The sequence below is a fragment of the Planococcus citri genome, chromosome 2 (assembly GCF_950023065.1).
Source record: "Planococcus citri chromosome 2, ihPlaCitr1.1, whole genome shotgun sequence".
Classification (NCBI taxonomy): domain Eukaryota; kingdom Metazoa; phylum Arthropoda; class Insecta; order Hemiptera; family Pseudococcidae; genus Planococcus; species Planococcus citri.
Window position 1 is genome coordinate 75,790,143 of NC_088678.1, and position 25,479 is coordinate 75,815,621.

Consider the following 25,479-nt stretch of genomic DNA (forward strand, 5'->3'; position numbering starts at 1 on the left):
TAGCGTGATTTTTAGGTATTTTTTAGCAAGGGAATGGATACTTTTTGAATTTTTTTTTACAAAAAAGTGACAATTTTCAGCGAGAAACGGGGCTATACTTGGAATTATTTTGACAAAAGGTGAAATTTTATCTACTTTAGGCAAAAATATAGACTTTGACTATTTTTCATTTTAATTCGTAGATATTTTGAGAAATGAAAAATAATGTTTTTTTTTCTACGTACAATGAGTCTATTTATTTTTTGACTCCACAATTTCAAAATTAGAATATTGGGTAACTAATTATGAAACAAAAGAAAAGCAAACAGGCCCGATCAAAGCGAGGGAAAAAGTTTGCGAAAATTCATGTTTAGAGAAAGTGAAAATAGTGTATTTTTTGGTTTTAACATAGGGCCCCTTGGGGTTTCGGGGCCCCGGCGATGGCTAGCCAACAGCATAGGCCAGTCCGTCACTGATTTTAATACATCAAAATGTTCGGAATTTTATCCTCTTTCAAATGTTTTTTTTTTCGAAAGTGCTAGCATTTACGGTTCAAATTTTACTAAAGCTTAAAGTAATAAAAAGTAGTCACGCTATACAAAACGTATAAGAGTTGTGGATTTTCTGGAATCACTGACGTCACAATCTCACAAACTTGCAACGTGCACGTAGGTACACAAAACGCCGATCCACACTACCTACATATTACGTTAGTCTTTATATTACTTGCATGTGTATAAAAAACTACGATTTAAATAAATTTAAAAAAATTAATAAAAAACTTGAAAAACATGTCACACACAAGTACCTACCTATATCGACACACACAATCAACGACGATATAAATACTGGTCCAGAAAAAAAACCTACTCCGAACTGCGGATACTTACAAGGAAGACGTTTAGTATGTGGCTGAAATTAAATGCGAGGTGAATCTCGTCAGTGAAAAATGTTCGCGTGAATAGTTCAATGTGTGCATCATGTACCTACTTTTCGTATGTAGATATGTATTGGACATTTATTTGAAAACTATGCTCATCAGTAAAACGTTGACGGTTCTAGAGTAAAATTATACCTCTTAATTTAGATACAGCCAATCAAAACAATCATTGTTTGTATTTATACTCGTGTACTGTAGGTAAGTTCCTACTTAATGTGGAATTTTTCAAAACCAAAAAATCACCATGTCGAATGATACATTAAATTGTGGATTCATGGAATATTACGATTACAATATAAGTGGCTACGTAAACATTGCAATATGTTCGACTGGAGCGATTCTCAATCTATTCAACATACTCGTATTTACCAAGAAAAATATGATTTCATCGGCCAATTTGATATTCACACATTTAGCCGTCGTTGATTTTTTGATTTTGTTAGTTTGCATTCCGTATTCATGGATAAACTTTTTTCAATACACCCACGAAGATTATGAAAACATGACATACACTCGAGCACTATTTTATTCATTTTGTGTAAACATTGGACACACTTTAAGCTACACGTCAGTATTCCTTACGCTGATGTTAGCCATATGGAGATACACTGCAATAGTACATCCATTCAAAGAACGTTATTGGTGCAATATGAAGATGACACGAAATATAATCATGGCCAGTTACATTGGTAGTATTTTGCTCAGTACACCGGCATATCTTTCTCGCGATATCGTGATATCTTACAGCGATGCTGAATTACCTTATTATGACACAGTTTCCAAACAAAACTCGAATCTGGTTTTCATATCGTTTCTGATCAAAGCAGTGTTGCAACAGTTATTGCCATCAATTGCCCTGCCAATATTTAGTTTCAGGTAAGAAAATAGAATTGAATGAGGAAAATTTAGTATATGGTAAAAAATATTTACAGGTCTTGTTATGAATAACACTAGGCAACGGCATATTTGTGTTCGGGTTGAAAATGGGCTTAATCGATAGTTTAGACCCTAAAACAAAAAACAGAGTGGGGTTTTTCAATTTGAGTTGTTTTTGTAGTCAGGAGAGATGATCAAAGTTGCAAAAATGGCCGTTTTTGCCCTATTTCACGAGTTTGTGGAGACATCAGTATTATGTTTCAAAAAAAACCAAGGTCATATTCGGATTCTACGCACTTTTTTAAGTAAACAATTTCACCGGATTTTTTATTTTCGAAGTTTCAAGCGCATACGGAAGATTTTTGTTTGTAACATATCTTAAAACTCGGAGTGAGAGCCTCGCCCGCGCGAACACGGTTCCGAGCCACGAGTACGTGGTGGAGTAACGCCAGCGTCGCGCGCTCCGAGTTTTAAAATATGTTATAAACAAAAATCTTCCGTATGCGCTTGAAACTTCGAAAATCAAAAATCCGGTGAAATTGTTTACTTAAAAAAGTGCGTAGAATCCGAATATGACCTTGGTTTTTTTTGAAACATAATACTGATGTCTCCACAAACTCGTGAAATAGGGCAAAAACGGCCATTTTTGCAACTTTGATCATCTCTCCTGACTACAAAAACAACTCAAATTGAAAAACCCCACTCTGTTTTTTGTTTTAGGGTCTAAACTATCGATTAAGCCCATTCTCAACCCGAACACAAAAAAAAGGTCAAAAATTGTTGCCTAGTGTAATCGATGTTTGTTGTTGCAGAATGATCGCTGCGTTAATAACAAAAGCACCAAAACAACTGATTTCGTCTTCAAACGCCCAAAACAACTCCAGAAACCTCAAAAGGAAACAACAAACTGATCGATCAATAACCATAACGTTGATAGTTATGGCGTTATTTTTGTTCGTGCAAATTCCTCCAGGAATATACAATTTAATTGTGAGCATACCAGGCCTTTATGAGATGTTGGATTATGATCGATTTGAGTGTTTTCACACGTATATCTTGGTACTGTTAAACGTAACCTTAAATTATATCAGTATGTCGGTCACATTTGTAGTATACTATACCATGAGTCAAAATTTTAGAGCCACTTTTCAATCTCTAATCTGCAGTCGACGTATTTTCTCTCAAACAATAGTATTTTCTTCAGACACGAGAAGAACTAATATAAGCACAGAAGTAGATCAAGTTCAATGAATGCAATAATTATTGCAATGAAGCTAGTATAAGTATAGAACCAAAAATCGATCTCACAAAGTACGCAAAACATGGAGAAAAAAATACCATAAATTTCATTAGCTTAGGTATATCACACATTCTCCCTTGTAAAAAAAGCTCATGCTGGAATTAGCACAAGATAATGGAAATCATTTCGATCTATAAAAATTTACAATTCCAACGTCACACTAATATCTATTTCTTCATTAAAATAATATGGTAGGTACATTATTTTTTGGAATTTATACCAAAATTTTCATTCGATGATAAAATCAACTCAAACGAGAGCACAAATCCTGTTTTTATTGGAATTTTGAATAAAAGCTCGTATTTCAAATTTTTCTTCTATCCCTTCCCATATTTTGTAGCGACAAAACAGCGTTCTAAAGTCGTTTAACCCTCCTCATTCTCTTCCACTCCCACCTCAGAAATTTGTACATTATTCTGCTCAATTTTTCGAAGCTTGTGTTTCCATGAAATAACACAGACTCTGATGTATTCACAAGTGCGTTGGGGGAAAATTTCGGAGGATTTTGAAAAAATTGGTGGAGACAATCATTTTTAATTGAACGTCATCGAAAAAAATTGTAGCGCAGAAGTTGCCCTTAGATGAGATATAGATAATTATGTATATGGGTCCTAAGAGAGGAAGAATTTTTGAAAAATGCTGGTCTCTTCGCTAAGGCCCCTTACCCAACCAGTTTTGGAGAAAATAACCCAGTGATATATCTAAGATAATATTTGAGATTTTGCGTTGAACTATAACTAAGCCGTTGCCACAAAAATTCAAGACAGCTTTTAAATTTATAAGGAAAATTTTTCATCATATCCAAGTTAAAACATCAAAACATTTTATTTATGAAACTGCCGGGGAAACATTTTGCAACGCTGTGGTTCCGATTTCAAAAATCGAGAAAAATAGCCAAAAACTTACCTAATTTTTTTGCATTTTTGAAAATGAAAAAAAAAAAGGTTAAAAAATTGAAGCCACCGCGTTCCAAAATATTTCCTCATGTTTCAGAAATAATTACCAACCTACTGACCTAAAGCCAACACGCTTCATGGGACATTTTTTTCCAAGTCGCATAATTGACCAATTTTTTTACATTTTTCGGTCGTTTAATTGATAAAAAGAAGGCAATGCTAATGCTGGAAGAAATACGAATAGTGCGCAAAAAATACAAAAAGTAAATTTTCCAAAGAAGTGCATTCAAATTTGCGATCTCTCTGGGTAAGGACAGAGGTACCTTAAATGCGAAATGAAAATTTGAAAAATTTAAATGATTCGTATTTGAATATAAAAAATTGTACAGTGGTCTCTTTTTGATGCCAGTTTCATACAAGTTGGTTCGTTACTTTTCTAATAATACGCTGTCAAAGTGAACTTCACTTTGTTCATTTGTTTGTTGATTGTGTTTTCATTTTGAATAATTTTAAAATTAAACAATCGTGATGGAATTATTGTTTTATTCGTTGGATTTTTCAAGTCCCCCTTTTACTTCTATAAAGTTGAATGTTACATGCAATAGGGAAAAAACCGAATTACGTATGCCGGATGATTCTAATCGGAGAACGATTGTGATTTCATAAAACGAGCGGAAATTTGGTGCACATGATGGAAAAAACTCCCATCCGGTCAGCATCGGTCACTTTTTAATAAAAACACAATATTTCTCCGATTTTTGATAAATATATCTACCTAATCAGGAGAAAAAGCGATATCAATATACATGTACGATCACTGGAATGAGTATTCTTAATGCAACAAAACCACACCAGAACGTTGCTGAGGTCGATCGCGATGTGAAATTCGTCTCTGCAAAAAGTTCGCGTTAATAGTGTTTATTGTACACATGCACTATCCGTAGAAGTTGTTTAAAAAATTGAGCCCATAAGCGAAAAGTCGCGAGTTTAAAAGTAGGTATGTAGAATCATTTTTAATTTAAACAAAACCGATCAAATCAATACGCGGATTCTACTTAAAACTAACACTTACTGCTGATTTTTTTTGAAATATCGATATGGCACCTGGTACATCATTTTGCGAATTCATCGAATATTACTATTATCATATAGAAGGCTACGCAGACATTTCCATATGCTCCGTTGGAGTGATTTTGAACGTATTCAACATCGTGGTATTTACAAGGAAAAATATGGTTTCATCAGCGAATTTGATATTCACCCATTTGGCCGTTGCAGATTTATTGTTTTTACTAACAAGCATTCTGTATTCATGGATATTCTTCTTTCAATACATGCAAAAAGATTATCAAAAATGGACTTACACACTTGCAGTGATTTATGTAGGTTCGTCGTTTTTGAAGAATTCTCTTCGCTTCATGTGCGTATTTTTCACAGTGATGTTGGCTATTTGGAAGTACATCGCTGTAGCACACCCATTGAAAGCACGTTATTGGTGTACAATGAAAATTACACGCTATGCAGTCATTACTTGTTACATTACGAGTGCTTTACTCAGCATACCAATGTATTTTTCCGCCAATATTGTACCAAAGTACAGTACCACTGAAAAATTATCTTATTACAGCCCAAGTCACAAAAAGAATTCTATTATGCGTGATATTGCATTTTTTATCAAAGCAGTGCTACAACAATTATTGCCATCGGTTGTGCTGCTAATATTCACGTTTAGGTAAGTAAACGAAACCGAATAAGGGAAATTTAATAGGCACCAGCATGTGGTGAAAAATACCTACCTACTGAATATGAACTACTCGTAGGTATGCGGTAGCCTTAGTTATGTTACTGGTACCTATTGAACAACTGAAATTAATAATCGGGTTTTGTTTTTGTAGAATGATTTCTGCGCTATTAACCAAAGGATCAAATAATGAACCAGAAACTTCATGTTCAAACATCAGAAATAACGCTAGAAATGCAAGAATGAAACAACAAACCGATCGATCAATAATCATAACCTTGACAGTTGTGGTATTATTTTTGATCACACAAATCCCTCTTGGAGCGATAAATCTAACCGAAATATTGTTACCAGACATTTACCGTAAGTTAGATGATCTATTAGGTTTATGTTACAGCAGCTATGTAAATGTAATATCATCGAGTACCTTCTATTACATCAATACGTCCGTGTCATTTTTCGTATATTACGCCATGAGTCAAAATTTTAGAACCACATTTCAGTCTCTGTTCAGCAGTGGTAGGATTATTCCTCAAAAAATGAACGTTTTTCGTTTGATTAGTGCGAGAAAAACTCATACAAGCCCAGAAGAAGACCAAGCTTAATAAAAACATTTCTGTAGGAAGCTAACGGGAGTCGGTGATCCCAATATCGATCAAACCACTTACCTATACATTTGTCGAAAAAAAAGATCACACTCTTGATCAGATCACATTCCATTTTCTCCCAATGAAAAGCTCATTCCGGTTGTCTCATTAGATAATGATTATCATTTTCAACCTTATCTAAGTAATACCGACAATCCCAACGTCAAACTAACACTTCGTCATACAAAATACTTATTCGCATCATTGGGTGATAAAATTATCGTAGTCGAGCGCACACGTATCATTTTATTGGATTTTAAAATGAAGTTTGTTATCTACAGGGTATGATAGTTAAACCGTTTTACATATGTTTTTTTTACTATTTTTTTTCAACAAATTTCTTGTCCGCTGATTGTAGCAACATTGTATAATTTTGGAGCTCATCATTAAATGTAGGTAGTACCTAACCCCCCTCCTCCTCTCCATAGAACTGTTAAATCATTCCGTCCCAACGTTAGTGGATTTTCAAATGTTCGTTAAAAAATCATAAAATAAGTTTTGACATCTGAAATTTTTATCATGGAGATTTTTTACACTATCTCTTTCCAAAAATTGCGGTGTTGATAAAATCGAAGGCGATACTTCGAGTGGTTCCCTCGTTGGGCTGAAGGTCCCACTAAATTTGGTGAAAACCCATCGACGTTTTTTTTTTTTTTTTGCGATCAATCCCAGTAAGTACTTACCTACCTAAGTAATATGTATGTGAATTGTACCTATCAATAAGTAAGTAAGTAAGTAAGTAAGTAAGTAAGTAAGTAAGTGAAGTAAAAAAGTAAATGTATCAACAATAGTAGATATAAATAAATATTTAAGTTTGGCCTTAATGAATTTTTTGCAATATAAAATCTAAGTTACACCTACCTAAGTACTCAAATAACTACTGTAAATTAGATTAAGTGGGAATTGTTCACGTATGCATTAAGTATTCAAAAACTAAGTACCTATGTACCTACATCATAATTAAAAAACGCGATACACACAAAAATAGTTGTTCATAATTTCTGATATCTATCATCTATACAGAGTTTCAGGGCCGATATCTTTTTCATTTTCTCGCCTGATGCAAATTCTAAATGTCCATAATTTTGTGAAAAGAGTGGATAATTTTTTTGGAGCGAGAGGCGGGAGGGGGGGGGGTCAAACAAAATACATAAAAATCTTGAATTCCCCACCTTTCAAAATAGGTTTTTGAGATCGGTCCAATTTTTTCACAACTTTCTCAAGTATACCATGAGACACGTTCCAAAAATATAAAAAACTGCTTACTTACTTAATAGATGAGATTTCATTCAACATAATTTTCCGAGCTCGAGAAAATTCAATAGGCAGGGACACAGGGCCAATTTTCAACAAGAATTAAATGATTTTTAATAGAAGAGATGAAAACTGGAACCCCGAAAAAATATTTGATTGATTTTTTTTTCCTTTCCATAGACCATCGAAGACGCCGAACTACACCATAAACTTGAATCTGGATCCAATTCGTCAAATTTTTCCATGTTTTATAATTATTTTAGGAAGCCTAGACTCTTTTGAAATCCATGTCTAGAGATTGACTTTGGGTCAAAAAGTGAGAAAATAAATCAAAATTTTATCAATTAACCTGTAAATCTGAAAGGGATGCACTCCTATATTTTCGATCCACCAAATCGATTGGAAACGGTTTCAAATCGCTTAGAGCAGTGTTGAAGCATTTGGTGGATTATTAAAACCTGAAAATTTTCACAAAATTTTACGAAATGAAATCGAAAAGTGGAAATTTACTCTGCTCCTTCGAGAGAATGCTTTTTAGTGAACCGCGATATGTTCGATTTTTCAAAAGTTTATAGATTGTATTCACCTAAATTATGAAATTTTTAAATTAAACAATCTGTCGGAAGTATTATTTTATTCGGTACAATTTTCATGCCTCCTCTTCAGTTCTAAATAGTTGAATGTTACATATGTATACATACATGATTGTGATAGGGGAAAACACGAATTATGTTAGCAGGATGATTCTATTCAGAGAACGACTGTTATTCCATAAAAAGAGCGGAAATTTTGCGTCAATGATTAAAAAAACTGCCATCCGGTAAGCTTCGATTATTTTTGAATAACAACACGTTATTCCTCCGATTTTTGATGATGATGAATATAATTTTTAAAATTCATAATGTAACAAAATTACACCAGTACGTTGCTGGGATTGATCGCGATAATTATGAAATTCGGCATTGGTAAGAGTTCGCGTTGACATTAGAAAAATCGAAATTATAAGCGAAAAGTCGCGAGTTTCAAAGTGGAATCATTTTTTAATTGAAGTATAACAAATCCGTTCAAAACAATTCGCTGTTTTTATATACACTAAGACTTACCTACGGGTGATTTTTTTTTTTGAAAACTCAAGATGTCATCTGGTGCATCATTTTGCGAATTAATCAAATATTACAACGGTAATATAGAAGGCTACGCAGACATTTCCATATGTTTCATCGGAGTGATTTTCAATATATTTAACATATTGGTATTTACAAGGAAGAATATGATTTCAACAGCGAATTTAATATTCACCCATTTGGCCATTGCAGACTCATTGAATTTACTAGCAAGCATTCTGCAAACATGGATAGACTTCTTTCACAAGCAAGAAGATGTTCAAAAATTAACCTATACACTTGCAGTAATTTATAAAGGCTGTTTGTTTTTGATAAATATTTTCCGCTTCATGTGTGTATTTCTTACACTGATGTTGGCTATATGGAGGTATATCGCTGTAGCACACTCGTTGAAAGTACGTTATTGGTGTACAATGAAAATCACACGCAATGCAGTCATAGTTTGTTACATAACTAGTGTTTTGCTCAGCGCTCCAATGTATTTTTCCTTTGGTATCGAGCCACGTGATAGTACAGCTAAAAACGCATTTTATTCAGTTCAAAAAGATGAATCTATTATACCTGGTGTTGCATTTTTTATCAAAGCAGTACTACAACAAGTAATTCCATCAGTTGTGCTGTCAATATTCAGTTTTAGGTAAGTAATCAAAACCGAACAAGAAAAATTTAATTGGCACTCGCATGTGCTGAAAAACACCTAGGTACCGAATATAAGATAAGTAACTAAATAAGGGTAAGGTAGCCCAATATGGACCACATTTTTGTGTTTGAATGCCGTGGTCGCTGTAATTAAGCTAAAAACTTCGTTGATAGCTTAAAATGTACTTACATCTATCTACCTATTACCTATCATAGGTATTCCGAACCCTCAAAATTTTTGAGAAATTTTAAGTGGGCCAAAAAAATTGTTTTCTGGAAAATGTCACAAATTGAAAAGTGAATTTTGAGTTCCTCATATGGACCACTTCGAAATTTCATTTTAAAGAATGCTACAATATTGTAAAAATACGTTTAACTGCTGAAACACCGTTAGAATATGTTTAATTAGGACAATAAGAGTAAATTCTAAGTGGGCCAAATGAATTTTTTCCATGAAAAGAGTCAAAATTTGAAAAGTTAATTTTGGGTTCCTAACATGGACTACTTTAACGTGAAATTGTCAAATCCATAGCAAATCTACAGGTAGTCCATTTGAACTTTGAAAAATCATAACTATAAGTACCATGAATAATTACTAGAATGTCTCAATCAATTCAGAAAACTGTAGCACTTTTCTATTATTAAAGATAAATCACATCATAACGTTTCATCCGGAAAATTTTTTAAGAATCCAGATTTTTGTGAAAAAAGAAAAAAATTTCAACCCTATCAATTTCGTTTTTTCCCCTGAGTTTGCGAATTTTGAGTTTAAGGCTTTGATTTTGGTCTCATATATGTTTTTCTGTGAAAAATACTCCAGATAAAGTTTGTTCCCGCAAGGCAGTGCTCATAGCCAACGAAATCGGCCGGTAGAGTCAATATTAGGCTCCAATATTGGGCTACCTTACCCTAACTACATGTACAGTTAGACTATTTACTTAGTTAGCTAATTGAAAAAAAATATAACACATGTCGATTTTATTCACGCTATATTTCGAATATACGTTTCGGCACTCTCGTTGCCTTCTTCAGCGGTAGAAACAAGACTGAAAGTATTACACAATTACGCAAGTACAGAACAGAGATGAAACGCAGTACATAGATAAAATAGATGAATGAGACTAGAAAAGACAGGAAAATTCCACACAACCTTAACCTATAACCAGACGATAAATTTCGTTAAAATTAGACAAATCAGTCCTAAAATTGATCGCATTTTTGGCCTGATTGATAAAAATACATTCGAGAATTCGTCTTTTTAGGGTGTTTTTTTCAAAAGCCAGAATTTTAGTATTGTCAAAATCAAAATTATGCCCTGTCATTTTCGAATGTTCGGAAAGAGCAGTAGATGTTTTAGAATTACGTACATCGTATTTGTGCCTGTAAAGACGATTCGATAGGTAGGTACCTGTCTCGCCAATATATACGCTATCACATTGACTACATTTTATAGAATAAACCACATTACTACATTTGAGTTTTTCATTGGTATCTTTGAGTTTAGAGTAAAATTTAAATTTATTACTATAGTCTTGTTTCTACCGCTGAAGAAGGCAACGAGAGTGCCGAAACGTATATTCGAAATATAGCGTGAATAAAATCGACATGTGTTATATTTTTTTTCAATATTTCGCCTTGTCACGCGTAATAATTCTACTCCACTTAGTTAGCTAAGGAACAACTGAAATAAATAATCGATCTCTGTTTTTGTAGGATGATTGTCGCGCTATTAACAAACGGTTCGAATAATAAACCACAGACTTCATGTTCAAACGTCCAAAACAACGCTGGAAACGCAAAAATGAAACAACAAACCGAACGATCAATAATCATAACCTTGACAGTCGTGGTATTATTTTTGATCACACAAATCCCTTCTGGAGTGCGCCATCTATTCATAACGTTGTTACCTGATATTTACCATAAGTTGGATCATGATCAACAAGAATGTTACGGGAACTTTGTCTTAGTATTATCAGGAGGTACTGTTTATTACATTAATATGTCCGTGTCATTTTTCGTATATTACGCCATAAGTCAAAATTTTAGAACCTCATTTCAGTCTCTGTTCAGCAGTGGTAGGATTATTCCTCAAAAAATGAACGTTTTTCGTTTGATTAGCATGAGAAAAACTCATACTAGCCCAGAGGAAGGCCAAGTTTAATAAAAACAATTCTGTATGAAGCAAATAAGTAGGGTTGGAGACCTCAATATCGATCAGACCACATAAGGTAACCTGCCAAATGTTGATCTACTTTTTTGAACGCTCCTAGCTCCCTCCTAAAACAATATTGAACAGTGAAAGCACCGTTAATATCAAGTTCTGTATTTGTACCGACTCTATCCTAAATCAGTAAGTAGGTATCTGATATACGCACCAGTAGCGTAAAAAGAGCCTAGAAACTCACAAGGGAACCTCTTGAGGTGTCATACTCCGATTTGAACGGGATCACGATTTTTGGAAAGAGCATAGTCTAAAACCCCCAAAACCGAATTTTCAGCTTCCCAAGTTCATTTTTCAATTTTTGGCGAATTTTTGAAAATTCAAAATTGACTGTTTTTGGCGATTTATGCTTTTTTTTAAAAGTATGTACTTGATTAGTAAAAATGGTCAAAATAAGTCCCAAAACTAATATTAATTACCCAAATCCAAATTTTACCATTTACAGCCATTCTGGAGCCTCCAGCGCGATTTTTCAATTTCTCCAGAATTTTGAATTTGCTCCAGAAGGCGTGAATATGAAGTTGGACAGTTAAAAATCGAGTTGTATATTACACTCGACCTTTTTAACGAGTTTATCTACATTTGAGCCGATTTTGTGAGTAACACCTCAAGAGTGGTTTTTTGACCAGCTTTTTTCAAAATTAAAAAATCCAAAACATCAAAAAATAATTGTTTATGAGGAAATTATTGAAATTCACGCGAATCGCGGTATATGTGATACAGAAAAATAATCGCAGTTGTACCTACTCGTATTGTCACAGTTGGAAAACATTTTCGTTCTGTCAACACTGGTCAATTTCATATCATTATTTCTTCTTCCTTTTTTAATCTCTTATCATTCGACAATCAAAGCAATTACGATAATTAATCCACCTACTCCCGATGGCTAGGTACAACAAAACTCTGAGTATGTAGCCGAAATTAACTGCAAGCTAAAGCTCGTCGGTGAAAAAAGTTCGCGTGGACGGTTCATGTGTGCGCGTGTACTTTCGTGTAGATGTTACTCATTCAAAAACCGCGCTTACGTGTTAGATTTAAATTGACAAGGGTTTAAATGAAGTATTTTTGGTGAGTTTCGAGATTTTTACTCAGAAATTGCAAAATATCTAGGTACATTTTTTACCAAATGTTGATCGGGTTTGAAGTGTGGAATTTTCAAACTCTGGTAAGTAGGGGTAGTAGAGGTAAATGCGAAATAAAATGATAATAAAAAGTGGAATGAAAGATTGTAGAGTTGCCCTTTTTTGATATGTTGTATAAAATACTTCAAAATGACCTGTCGGTTTCACATAAGTTGATTGGTTACCTATTTTTCTAATAATACGAGGTCAAATTGAACTTCACTTTTCTCATTTCGCAATCACCTCACTGCACCTTAATATGTCTATTTTCATTAGCTATAAGTACAAAATTAATTCAAGTTTAATAATTGTGTTTTCATTTTGAAATTTTTTAAATTAAGCAATCTGATGGAATTATCATTTTAAGTAAGTATATAAATGATCAATATTTTTCAAGTTTGTAGATTTTGAAATTTTAAAATCAAACAATGTGATGGAAGCATTATTTTATTTGTTAGATTTTCCAAGTCATCTCTTCATCGGTTCTGAAAAGTTGAATGTTACATGAGATAGGGAAAAAATTCGGATAACAGAAGCCGGACGGTTCTAATCAGTGAGCGATTGTGATTTCGTACAATGAGCGGAAATTTGGCGTCAATGATAGAAAAAACTTCCATCCGGTCAGCATCGGTCACTTTCAAATAAAAACACATCATTTCTCCGATTTTTGATGAACATCATTTGAAAAAAAAGTGATAGCACAAAAATGTACATACAATCACTGGATTATCTATTCATTATGCAACAAAACCACACCAGTACGCTGCCGTGATTTATCGCGATATGAAATTCGTCTCTGGAAAAAAGTTCGCGTTAACGGTTTATTGTACGCTGTACCATCCGCAGAAATTATTTAAAAAATCGAACCCATAAGCGAAAAGTCGTGAGTTAAAAGTAGAATCATTTTTCAATTTGAACTAAGCCTATGAAAACAATAATCTGTTTTTATAGACTAATCTTACCGGTAACGTTTTTTGAAAAATCGCGATGTCACCCGGTACTTCACTTTGCGAATTCATTGCATACTACACCCATAATATGGAAGGCTACGCAGACATTTCCATATGTTTCATCGGAGTGATTTTGAATGTACTCAACATAGTGGTATTCACAAGGAAAAATATGGTTTCATCGGCGAATTTGATATTCACCCATTTGGCTGTTGCAGATTTATTGAATTTACTAATAAGCAGTCTGTATTCATGGATAGGCTTCTTTCATTACGAGCAAAACGATGTCCAAAAGCTGACTTACACAATTGCAATAATTTATTTAGGCAGTTTTTTTTTGTTAAATACTCTTCGCTTCATGTGCGTACTTCTCACAGTGATGTTAGCTGTATGGAGATACATCGCTACATCACATCCATTGAAAGCACGTTATTGGTGTACAATGAAAACCACACGCAATTCAATCATAGCTTGTTACATTATTAGTATTTTGCTCTGCACGCCATTTTACTTTTCCTACAATATGGACCAACACTACGATACAGCTAAAAAAGCATTTTATTACGTTCTAGAGGAAAAAATCGACTCTACCATGTGTGATGCTGCATATTTCATCAGAACAGTGATACAACAATTGTTTCCATCAGTTGTGTTGCCAATATTCAGTTTTAGGTAAGCAATCGAAACCAAACAAGGAAAATTTAGTAGGCACTTGCATGAGGTGAAAAATACCTTCTGGATAGAAATCCCACAGTAGCCTTAATTCTTAATTAGTTGAGTACCCATGCAACAATTGAAATGAATAATCCACTTTTGTTTTTGTAGAATGATTGTCGCGGTATTAACAAAAGGACCAGATAAAGAACTACAAACTACATGTTCAAACGTTCGAAATAACGCTAGAAATGCAAAAATGAAACAACAAACCGATCGATCGATAATCATAACCTTGACAGTTGTGGTATTATTTTTGATCACACAAATGCCTTTTGGAGTGTACACCCTGATCAAAATATTGTTACCTAGCATTTACAAAAAGTTGGATCACGATCAACTTGTATGTTACCACGGGTATGTCTTTGTATTATCAGTAGGTACAATTTATTACATTAATATGTCCGTGTCATTTTTCGTATATTACGCCATGAGCAAAAATTTTAGAACCACATTTCTGTCTCTGTTCAACAATGGTCGGATTATGTACTTCTCGAAAAATGAACGTCTTACGTTTGATTTGAATAGTATGAGAAAAACTCTTACAAACCAAGATGAAGGCCAAGTTTAGTGAAAACAATTCTGTACGAAGCTAATGGCGTCTGTGATCCCGATATCGATGAAATCACGTAGGTACATTTTTGTGGAAAAAACAGATCACGCTCTTGATCAGGTTCACATTCCATTTTCTCCCTTATCAAAATCTCATCCTGGTTGTCCCAACAGATAATGGGTATCACTTTCAACCTTATCTAATAACGACAATCCCAATGTCAAACTAACACTTCCGTCATAGAAAACTAGCGCACACCTCATGTATCATTGGATAATAAAATTATCGCAGTCTGAGTATATTTTTTTTCGACAAACTTTTTGTCCTCTGTAGCAACATTGTATAATTTTAGAGCTCATCATTATGTGTACTTGTGTAGTAGGTGACTCAACTTCCACCTACCCCCCCCCCCCAACCCAAAACATTTTAATTGATAAAACCTACCATCCTGTCAAAAACAAAACAAGAAAAAACATTTTAGAAAAATTACGTAGGGCTGGTGAACTGGCAGCCCTACCTTTGCAGTCAAAATCTATGAAAATTATAGGACATTGATAGAGCTGTTCAGAGCACTCAGTCCTGATGTTAGTAGTAACTAGATTTTCAAAACTTCGCTAAAAAAAAATCAAAAAATTAGTTTTTACAGCTAAAATTTTGGTAATTGGAGGTTTCTCAGACCATGCTCTTTCCAAAAATTACATTGAGTGGTTACCTGGTTAGAATGAATGTTCTACTGAGTTTGTTGAAGGCTTATCAACATTTTTGTTTTTGCGATCCATCCTTGTGAGACCTATCTATGTATGTATTAATAAGTAAGTTAGTTAGTAAGTATGTAAGTGAGTACTAAGTACATTATGTATGATTAAAAAACTTATGCACACAAAATAGTTGTTCATTATTTCTGATATCTATCATATAGGCAAAGTTTTACTTACAAGGGCGTTCTCCAAGTAAGTTGAAATCTCGAATTTCGAAACAAGACTCACATATGTATGAGTATTGAAATCAAAACATTCGAACGACCATTCGACACTCATTTTCGCAAATGGTGGCTTAAAAAAAAAAATGGATAAAAGTTATGGGTACTTACACTTGCAAAAAAATAATTGCAAATTAAACAAAAGTTAGCAGAATTCTAAAAATTGAAACGAAATATTAAGTACCCGGGGAAAAAAGTTCAAAATGCGGGGATTTTTTTTTAACATGAACATGTATGATCATACTTAAAATTCGAGAATGTATGAATTTTTATAATAAAAATATTGTCAGTATAAAATATATGGGATGATTTGCTGAATGGTATAAGTACATAAGATGTGCTAAGAATGCAAGACAAATGTGGATAAATGAATTTCAGACATTTTTCCAGATTATAGACACTTTTCTAGATTATAGAATAAAATGTATGATATAAAACATGCAATTTCATACAAATGATCCATACATGAGCATGTGGGGGACAATTTTTTAGTATGATCATGTATGAAGTCGTCATACATGATCATACTAAAAAATACTTCTGAGGAATTCTGATTTTTTAAAAGTTTTTGCCTTATATTTTCAAATTACATTTATGATATTGATGTCGTTTTCTTATGATTCGATACCGCTGAGCGCGAAGTTCATATGAAAAAGATTCCATAGGTATGTTGTAAAATAGCTTAATTTTCAAAATAGTGGAAAGTTAGGAGATGGCTGAGGGCCTCGGGGGGGGGGGCTGAGTGAGTGTAGCAGAGCGGTGTCGAATCATAAGAAAACCACACCAAATTCATCAAAGTAACTTTATTTCAAAAATATTGGAAATTCAGGAGGGGGCTGAGGGCTCTGGAGGGGCTGTGTGAGTGTAAAACAAAATCTAACGTCATATTCGTGCTCAGCGGTGTAGAATCATAAGAAAACGACACCCTACTCATAAATAGTAATTTTCCCAAAACTTCCCATTTCACTCCCTCCCCCCCCCCACACACACACACACACACACATTTTTCCAACTTTTCAACACGGCGCACCAAAGCAACAATTTCTAAAAAAGTATGGGGTCAAAAATACATCCAAAAAACGTGTTTCTAAAATGTACCTCGCAATTTTCATTGTTAAATACCATAAAATAGGTTGAAAACCCGAAATCGCCATTTTGAGGGGTTAATATGAGGGGAGGGGGTTGACAATTTTTGTGGGGATACCGCCTAAGGATGTACATACACAACTTACTAAAAAATTTTGAAAATCAGTTCGTATGGGGACAAGCGATTCTACAAGCGTTGAAAAACATTGACCTAATGCGTTTTGGAAAATCAAGCGCACTTCAACTAATTCACAAAAAGCTGAATGTAACATGGATTAAATAGGTATTTTAGGTAGGTGTGTGTCTTAGATGATGTGTCCTGACGTCACAAACCAAATGACGCGAAAAAATCAATTTCGAAAAAAATTGACTTAATGCGTTTTGGAAAACCACACGTACAACCGGAGCAATTTTCAACTGAAATTTTTCTATTTTCGTTTATTTTGGAGAACTTTGAAGCCCCACAGCTCCGCCAAAAAAAGTCGAAAAAATGTCCGGTTTGCGTCATTCGTCATCGGTTGATGACCTCTATACATGATCTGATTTTGGAAAAAATCGAAGTCCCCTCCACTCTCGTGCAAAAATCCGCCGATTTGGTATGAAATGAAATGACCGAGGTGTGACCTTGGTGCAACGAGACGTACTGCGGTATATATCGTCGAACGCCTATTTGGTATTATCAATGTACCTAAAACGAGTTTTCATTAACTTCTCGAATAATTAATAGAATACTAATAAATCATTTATCTGCATTCACCAACGCGGATAAGTAATTTAATTTTTAATACATAGAAAGGTAAATGAATCATGTTTCGTATGAAATCGGTCTGATTTTCCCAGCTATGGGGAAACACAAAAAACACTGGCATAATAATTATAATGTCTGAAGTTGCTCGCGAAGTGCTCGTCTTTGAACAATGTTCGTGTGAATAATCTAAATCGTGCATGTACATTAAATACTTTCGTTAACATATTATCATCGCGAAAAATTCGTAGTGTTATAGGTACCTACTTCTGAACAAATATTTTCAAAACTAAGTTTTATGTACTTTCAATTATCAAAAGTTGTACCGAATGGAAAAAATCGTCATAAAGTAGGTCTGTATTATCATTCAATTTGAATACATACTTATAACCGATTAAAAGAATTCATTATTGCTATACCTTTACAAATACCTGTTGATGAATTTGTTCAAAAAAATTGAGATGGTATCTGAATCATCATTTTGCGGATTTCTCAGTGGCTACATCCAAGATGTTGAGGGATACGCGGACATTTCCATATGTTTTATCGGAGTAATTTTCAATATTTTCAATATACTCGTGTTTACGAGAAAAGAAATGATTTCATCGGCTAATATGATATTCAATAATTTAGCCATTGCGGACTTGATGATGTTATTGGCCAGTGTTCCGTTTACATGGATAAGGTTCTTTTTGTACGGATACATGGCTATTGATTACGAAAATTGGACTTACAGTCGAGCAGTAATTTACTTATTCTGTGTAAGATGTGTATACGTAATGAGCTACATGAAAGTATTCCTGACGGTGATGTTGGCTACATGGAGATATATTGCAACAACACATCCTTTGAAAGAACGCGATTGGTGCAACATGAAGACAACACGTAATGTAATCATAGCTGGTTACATTATCAGTATTTTGGTCAGCGTGCTGTTCTATTTTACGTTAACCGTCAACGTATACTACAGTCCTCAGCAAGTACCTTATTATAGGGCAATGTATATGGAAAATTCGATTCTGCCTCGTATAGTATTTATACTCAGAGGAGTGCTACAACAATTACTACCAGCAGTTGTGCTTCCAATATTTAGTTTCAAGTAAATAATCAAAATCAAATAGGTACCTACATATTTAGAGTTTTAATACATTGTGAATAATTGGATTTGTTTTTGTTTTTTTTGTTTTTTGTAGACTGATGGCAGCTCTGATAAGCAGAAGATCACATAAGAAACAACCAATTTCGTCTTCAAATTCTCAAAATTCCACTAGAAGCCTCAAAATGAAACAACAAGCCGATCGAACAATAATCATAACGTTGATTGTTCTGACATTGTTCCTAATTTATCAAATTCCAAAAGGAATCATTAATCTGATCACCAATATACCAGCCATTAAAAGCAAGTTGAATTTTTATCAAATAGAATGTCTCTCTGACTTCTCAGAAGTACTCAATACGTTTTTCTTCTTCGATTCGGCTATCACGTTTATAATATATTACACCATGAGTGATAATTTTAGAACTACGTTTAGATCTCTGTTCACAAGCAATAATACTTCGTCTCGAAAAATGAATAAACCTAATTCGAACAATCAGAGAAAAATTAAAACGAGCATAGGAATGGTTCAAGTTTAGAGAAGACAGTATTTTGCGACGCCAATATACTTATCTAAGGTACCTATGTTTCTTTTTTGGTTCTCATTTCTGCTCAGAAATGAATCAGTATTAGCTGAAGCATTGACAAGTAAATTACGTATATCTTGGCGGATTTTTGCTCGAGGGGGTCTTCGATTTTTTTCAAAATCAGATTATACGTATGTAGAGGTCATCAAACGATGACGAATGACGCAAACCGGACATTTTTTTCGATTTTTTGGGTGAAGCTATGGGGCTTCAAAGTTTTCCAAAATGGCAGAAAATGAAAAATTTCAGTGAAATTGAATTTGCCTACCCTAAGATGGGGTAGGGTAAATACTAGGGTGGAGCAGAAAAAATTTATAGTCTTCGATTTCGCTGAAATTGCAGTACGTTGGAGATTTTGAGTTGAAATGACCCCCAAAAAATTTTCAGCTCCCCACGTGCCCCTGCGGTGGAACTGTGGCCCCCCAAAGTGGGGTCATTTTGGAAAAAACGCTGTTTTTCGAATTTAAAAGTAGCAATAACCATTTTTTTCGAAAACTGGTAGCACTCAAAAGTTGCGATTTGAGATGACGAATCGAATGACGTAATTGGTTTTTCCATTTGACCGCCGCTAACCCTCCCCAGTTTCGTTTGAAAAGTCGCGAATCGGCGTTTTTTTGCTATTTTAATTGAAAATACAGTCGATTTAGGATTCGAATGCGATTTTATGATTGATTATTACTTTTCACATTGAAACAAGTGAATCTAGCTCGTATTCCAATCTCTACGCCCTGCTACCCCTTTTTGAGCCCCCCCCACATTAAATAAACTCCCCTGCCACCTTGAATATCGTTCCAACAAGAAAAATCACGGGATAAAAGTTGTTTCTTGAACATTTGTCTACATTTTGGTTCTAACAAAAATTTTATTTGGCGCCACCCTTGGGCCCAAAATTTCCAAAAACCATTTCCAAAAAAATTCAAAATCGCGTTTTCAATGTTTTTAGTAAAAATTTGTAATCGAGAAATGTGGACGTGCTCAGAACTAAATATTAGGTACTTATTCATATTTTCTCTTTTTCCCATGCCTCGCTTATGCAGCCCTCTTCACGCATATCACATCAACATTTTCAACTGTTCATTTCAAAATTACTTCTAAATCCTCATTATCTTCTGAAAATCAGCAAAATTATAAATGGGAAATATTTTTTTATGGTGAAGCACCTTCAATACACGATTAAAATAATGAAGAATAAAAAAATAGAATTAGGAGCTAAACATCGTGGATCTGAATTAATGCATACGAGAAGTTTGAAATTAAATTACAATTATAATACAAAACTGAGTAAAGGAAGTGTGAGGATTCAAATTCCTAAAACGGGAAATGTCTGTAATAGGCCACTATTATTTGTATCTTGAACGTAATTTACAACGTACTTCCTTTTTTTTTTTTGCGATCAATCAGTAAGGTACGTAATTAAAAATTCTCTTTATGAAAACTGAAAAAAAATAAATAATAACATCTTCATTCATTCATTCATTCAAAATTTTAAACTTAACCGAGTATGTAAAATCTTACAGGGGTAGTCTGTAATGGAAACTTTTGAAATTGAAAATTTTCACTCTTCATTGATTACAAATCTTTCGTAAAAACGTTAAAAACGCGATTTTGAATTTTTTTGGAAATGGTTTTTGGGAATTTTGGGCCCAAGGGTGGCGCCAAATAAAATTTTTGTTAGAACCAAAATGTAGAAAAATGTTTAAGAAACAACTTTTATCCCGTGATTTTTCTTGTTGGAACGATATTCAAGGTGGCAGGGGAGTTTTTAATGTGGGGGGCTCAAAAAGGGGGAGGCGTAGAGATTGGAAATTTCATTAAATTTTGAGATAGTTCATTGATTATTTTCTTGATATTGTATTTTAATTGATAAATATTATTTTTTGTTACCTGAATATTCTTATGTTCTGTTTTACTTTACTGTGTATATTTTACTCATTCATTTCTTATTTTATACATGAATCAAGTACCTAGGTAGGTATACCTAGTTGTCTTTCCAGTTATACGCTTTACTTCTTACTTGTACCTAAGTTATCACATTAATTAATTTTGCTAATTATTACATGATCACGCGGTATATACCTATCACGCTATCCATCTACCCACATTATATTTTTTATTCAGATAATGTACTTGATGCCTAACCTATTTGTCATCTTTTTATACTCGTAATGTACGATTTAACGTTTTCAGATGTTAATTTTTACAAAGAAAAGAGAACAAAGTGAGGGTGAAAGCTCTCGAAAATTTATATATCGAGACTTCGAGAGGCATAAAAATAAAATTTTACTATTTATGGGATAAGTGATGAGTCCACGGAAAGAACTAGGTAAGTCACTTTTTTTCAAAAATGAGTTTAGGGTTGAATTAAATTCACCCTGAAGAGTAGAAAAATGTAGTCCTTTTAGATTTTGAAAAAAATCGATTTTTTGTGGTTAAAATGACCTTTAAAAAAAAGAGGAAGGGAGAGAAATGAGCCTAGACCAAATGTGAGAGGACATTAAGAAAATTTCAACATCGCTAACTATTTAGAATGCAAAAATTTTTCATTATGTCATCATAATAATCGATTTTCATCGAATTCAAGTTGTTGCGAAACACTAATTTTTCGATTTTCTGCTTGATTTTTTCACGAAAAGAGTGACTTTTCAACTCGTGACTGGCGTATCTCTTCATTTTTTTTCTACAATGCCTCAAGTTGTGTTTGTATGATGTTGTGTGATGTATTTCCAGTCATTACTTTGACGAAATTCAAATTCACTACAAAATTGGAGCATTCTGATACTTCAAAACACCGTAACACAAAAGTTTTAAAAAGTGACTTACCTGGTTCTTTCCGTGGACTCTTCAAGTGTACTTTTTCACTTCAAAACTTCTGAAAGTAGAATGATATTTCCTCCAGAAAGCACGATCTCCTCCCCCCCCCCACTCAACGGCCTTCGGGCTACGGCAATTTTTATGGTCTTTTTCAGTAAATTTCAGCTGAGCAACTCTCTTAGGTCAAATTTCTAGGCGCTCCAGAACAGCTCAGAACAATTTGAATCCGTTTCTAATCAATTTGGCGGGTCAAAAACATGGGGTCAAAAGTGACTTTCAGCTTTCTACGTTTAGCTCTTCATTTTCCAAATGACCACCAGAGTCACCTCCAGGCTATTTCAAATGAACATCTCCGCTAAATCTGGTAAAAAATTTTCGACATGCTCTGCCTTCTGATCTACCCTGGTAAATATACTCAACTCATACGAAATTTGAGCGATAATGTTATAAATTGTCTGTTTAACTTCAATTTAAGTTTGCTGATTGTTTTTTCAATTTGAAATTATAAAATACTTAACCGTTTTCATATTTATGATTTTTGACCTTTTCCACTCCAGTTTTAAAAATTTAACCACTGTTTAACATGTGATGGGGAAAATCCGAATTGCGAAAGCCGACCAATTATAATCAGTAGCCGAATGATAATGAGAACGATTGTGATATTGTGATACAGACAGAAAAATTATCGTAGTTATGTCGTCACAGTGGGAAATCATTTTTGTTCAGTCAACATTGGTCAATTTCATTTCATATTTTTTTTTTTTTTTGATCTCTTATCATTTGACAATGAAAGCAATTGCGATAATTAATCCACCAACACCGGAGGAGTACCTAATCATCATAGGCTACACCAAAACTCTCAGTTTGTGGCCGAAATTAACTGCGAAATAAAGCTCTTCGGTGAAAAAAGTTCGCGTGGACAGTTCAGTGTGTGCGTGTACTTTCGTGTAGATGTTACTCATTTGAAAACCGTGCTCATCGGTAAAAATTTAAAAAGTTTTAGAGGAACATTATCGTTCAATTTACATTATAGCCTATGCATAAAGTAACTTCGCCAGTAATTGGCAGTTGTCATTTCTGTACCCAGTAATCGGCATACTCGGAATTTCAAATGCAAAATTCATATGGTTGCTACTATAGCACTATGATATCTAGTTATTGAAAGTAAAAATGGAACCTTCCTTTTGTCCAAAAAATCAAATTAAAATATCCACCAAAATTATAAATCTTAGAAATGAACTCTTCCAATAGGTACATATGTGATGAATGCATGTTTTTTCACATCATGCAGCATTATGCGCTCAATTCCATAGGAACTTCAAACACTTAAGAAGGCAAGTAAATTGATATTTTTATGGAGAGGCCAAGTTGTATGTTAATTGATAGATGTTTGTCTATTTATTTTGATTATTGGTGGTTAATTTTTTAATATTAAATCCTTTCAAATTAATAAAAATGAAATGCTGATTATTGGTACCTACCCAAATGAGGCGTATGCTCCAGTAATCAGCATAGTGCCGATTATTGGCAATACCATCTCAAATTTCTGTGTGTAATTATTAATACATAGGTATCATTTGAAATTAATTAAGTAATCATTCTTTAATTTGATTGCAAATTACTGTGAAGAGGTGAAATTGATTAGGTACCAACTATTGGCATAACATTTATCTAGTTTATGATCATCTAAATTACTATTGAAAAGTGCCGACCACTGGTTCAGTTGTTTTCCATCATTTTCAACGAAAAAAAAAAAAAAAACTTGACAAATTTAATGTTTCCTTCGAAGATACTTTAGAAGACAGCAGATTTACAAAATTATGTTGCAAAAGTGTTGAAAATTAGGAAAAGTGAAAAAGTTTAAATATCTCGTTTGAGGGCCTATCAGGGGAAAAATTATATTTTTAATGGTAAATTTTGAAAAAACTTCATTATCCAGACAAATTTTAGAGTAAATACAATTTCCATGTCAATACTTTGTTTTAAATAATTTTCGTTTTTTATTTTTGTTAATTTTACATGCTCTGATTCAAGATTTTACGTTATCTAATTTAAGGGTAAAGGTATTTACCATAATATCGATCCCCTCCTTAAATCCGACCCCCCAACTTGCCTGATAATGCCACAACATTTTTGGAAAGACATTTTTCTTATTCCTTTTTCACAGAAAAAGCGAATAAGAACAAAATCATTTCTGTAAAACCAAATGGTGAGAAATGACAAGCAAAAAACGAAAATCAGAAAGGTCAATAACACTATGTTTTAAATTTTGTTCGAAGTGAGCTCGTGAAAATAGTTTTTGGCGGATAAATTTTGTGTTAATCTTTATTTAAAGCTAACACTTGAACGAATAAATTAGTGCTAATTTACTTTTTGGATAATTTCAACAGTGAGCTTTCAAATTTCTGGTCAAAGTTACTTTTATGAAATTCCCTAAATTCGACCCCCTATTGTTTTGGCAATTTCAAGACTTTGTTTTTTACTACAGACATGCCAAAAGATAAACCAAAATTGTAAGAAATGGGCCAAAGTTTTCGGTAAAATGTTCTAAGGTACCTACTTTTATGTTGATATGTGTAATAAATATCTGTTTTAACGTCTTCAGACTTTGATTTTGGTGTTTTTTACTGATTTTTAAATTTTAACACGTTTTTTGAGGGGGGTCAATATTAGGATCACTTTTTTTTTTTTTGTAAGTGACCAATTTTCATGATTTGTAAAAACGTTCTAAATAAGGTAAACCTGCCTATTAGTACCCGCGTAGCACTGACGAGATAGTCAGTGGCCTCGACAAAAGTATTGACAAGATTTTACATGATTGTTGATCGAAAAAAGTCCAAACATTATCCACAAAGGGGTTAATCTAACTACGTTTAAGAAGATTAATTAAAAATTGACACTTTTTTTCAAAAATTATGATGAAAATGCTGATGGTTGTCATTGCTGTCTACATTTGTATCTACAGTCATGTGCAAGATTTCGATACATTGTAGATACCTTTGTAGACCCATGATCGATATCGAAATTCAGGTCGTCTTGTCGATCCAAAGTTGATGTGGACTATAAGATCAACAAAAGCATCTACAAAATTTTGATCTTGTATAGTTACTTTTGTCGATCTAATAATTGTCATCAACTTTGGCATCAGCAAGATGACCTGAATTTCGATATCGATTATAGGGTCTACAAAAGTATCTACAAAATGTCGTCATCGAGT

At 33.7% G+C, this 25,479-nt stretch overlaps 1 protein-coding gene and 1 pseudogene across 1 annotated transcript; both read left to right on the forward strand.

Moving 5' to 3' along the window:
* Window positions 1-874: 874 nt before the first annotated feature.
* LOC135837759 (FMRFamide receptor-like) lies at window positions 875-7,353 on the forward strand. Its single transcript, XM_065353141.1, has 3 exons — window positions 875-1,795; window positions 2,608-5,723; window positions 5,887-7,353. Exons 2-3 carry the CDS (start codon window positions 5,089-5,091, stop codon window positions 6,335-6,337), a joined length of 1,086 nt encoding a protein of 361 aa, XP_065209213.1. The 5' UTR covers window positions 875-1,795; window positions 2,608-5,088; the 3' UTR covers window positions 6,338-7,353.
* Window positions 7,354-18,198: 10,845 nt separating this feature from the next.
* LOC135834508 (G-protein coupled receptor dmsr-1-like) lies at window positions 18,199-18,889 on the forward strand (annotated as a pseudogene).
* Window positions 18,890-25,479: the final 6,590 nt, after the last annotated feature.

Coding starts and splice junctions, on each gene's coding strand:
- LOC135837759 (XM_065353141.1), top strand. CDS start 5,089: ATGGCACCTGGTACATCATTTTGCGAATTCATCGAATATTACTATTAT. Junction 5,724..5,886: donor CTGCTAATATTCACGTTTAG/GTAAGTAAACGA, acceptor TTGTTTTTGTAG/AATGATTTCTGCGCTATTAA.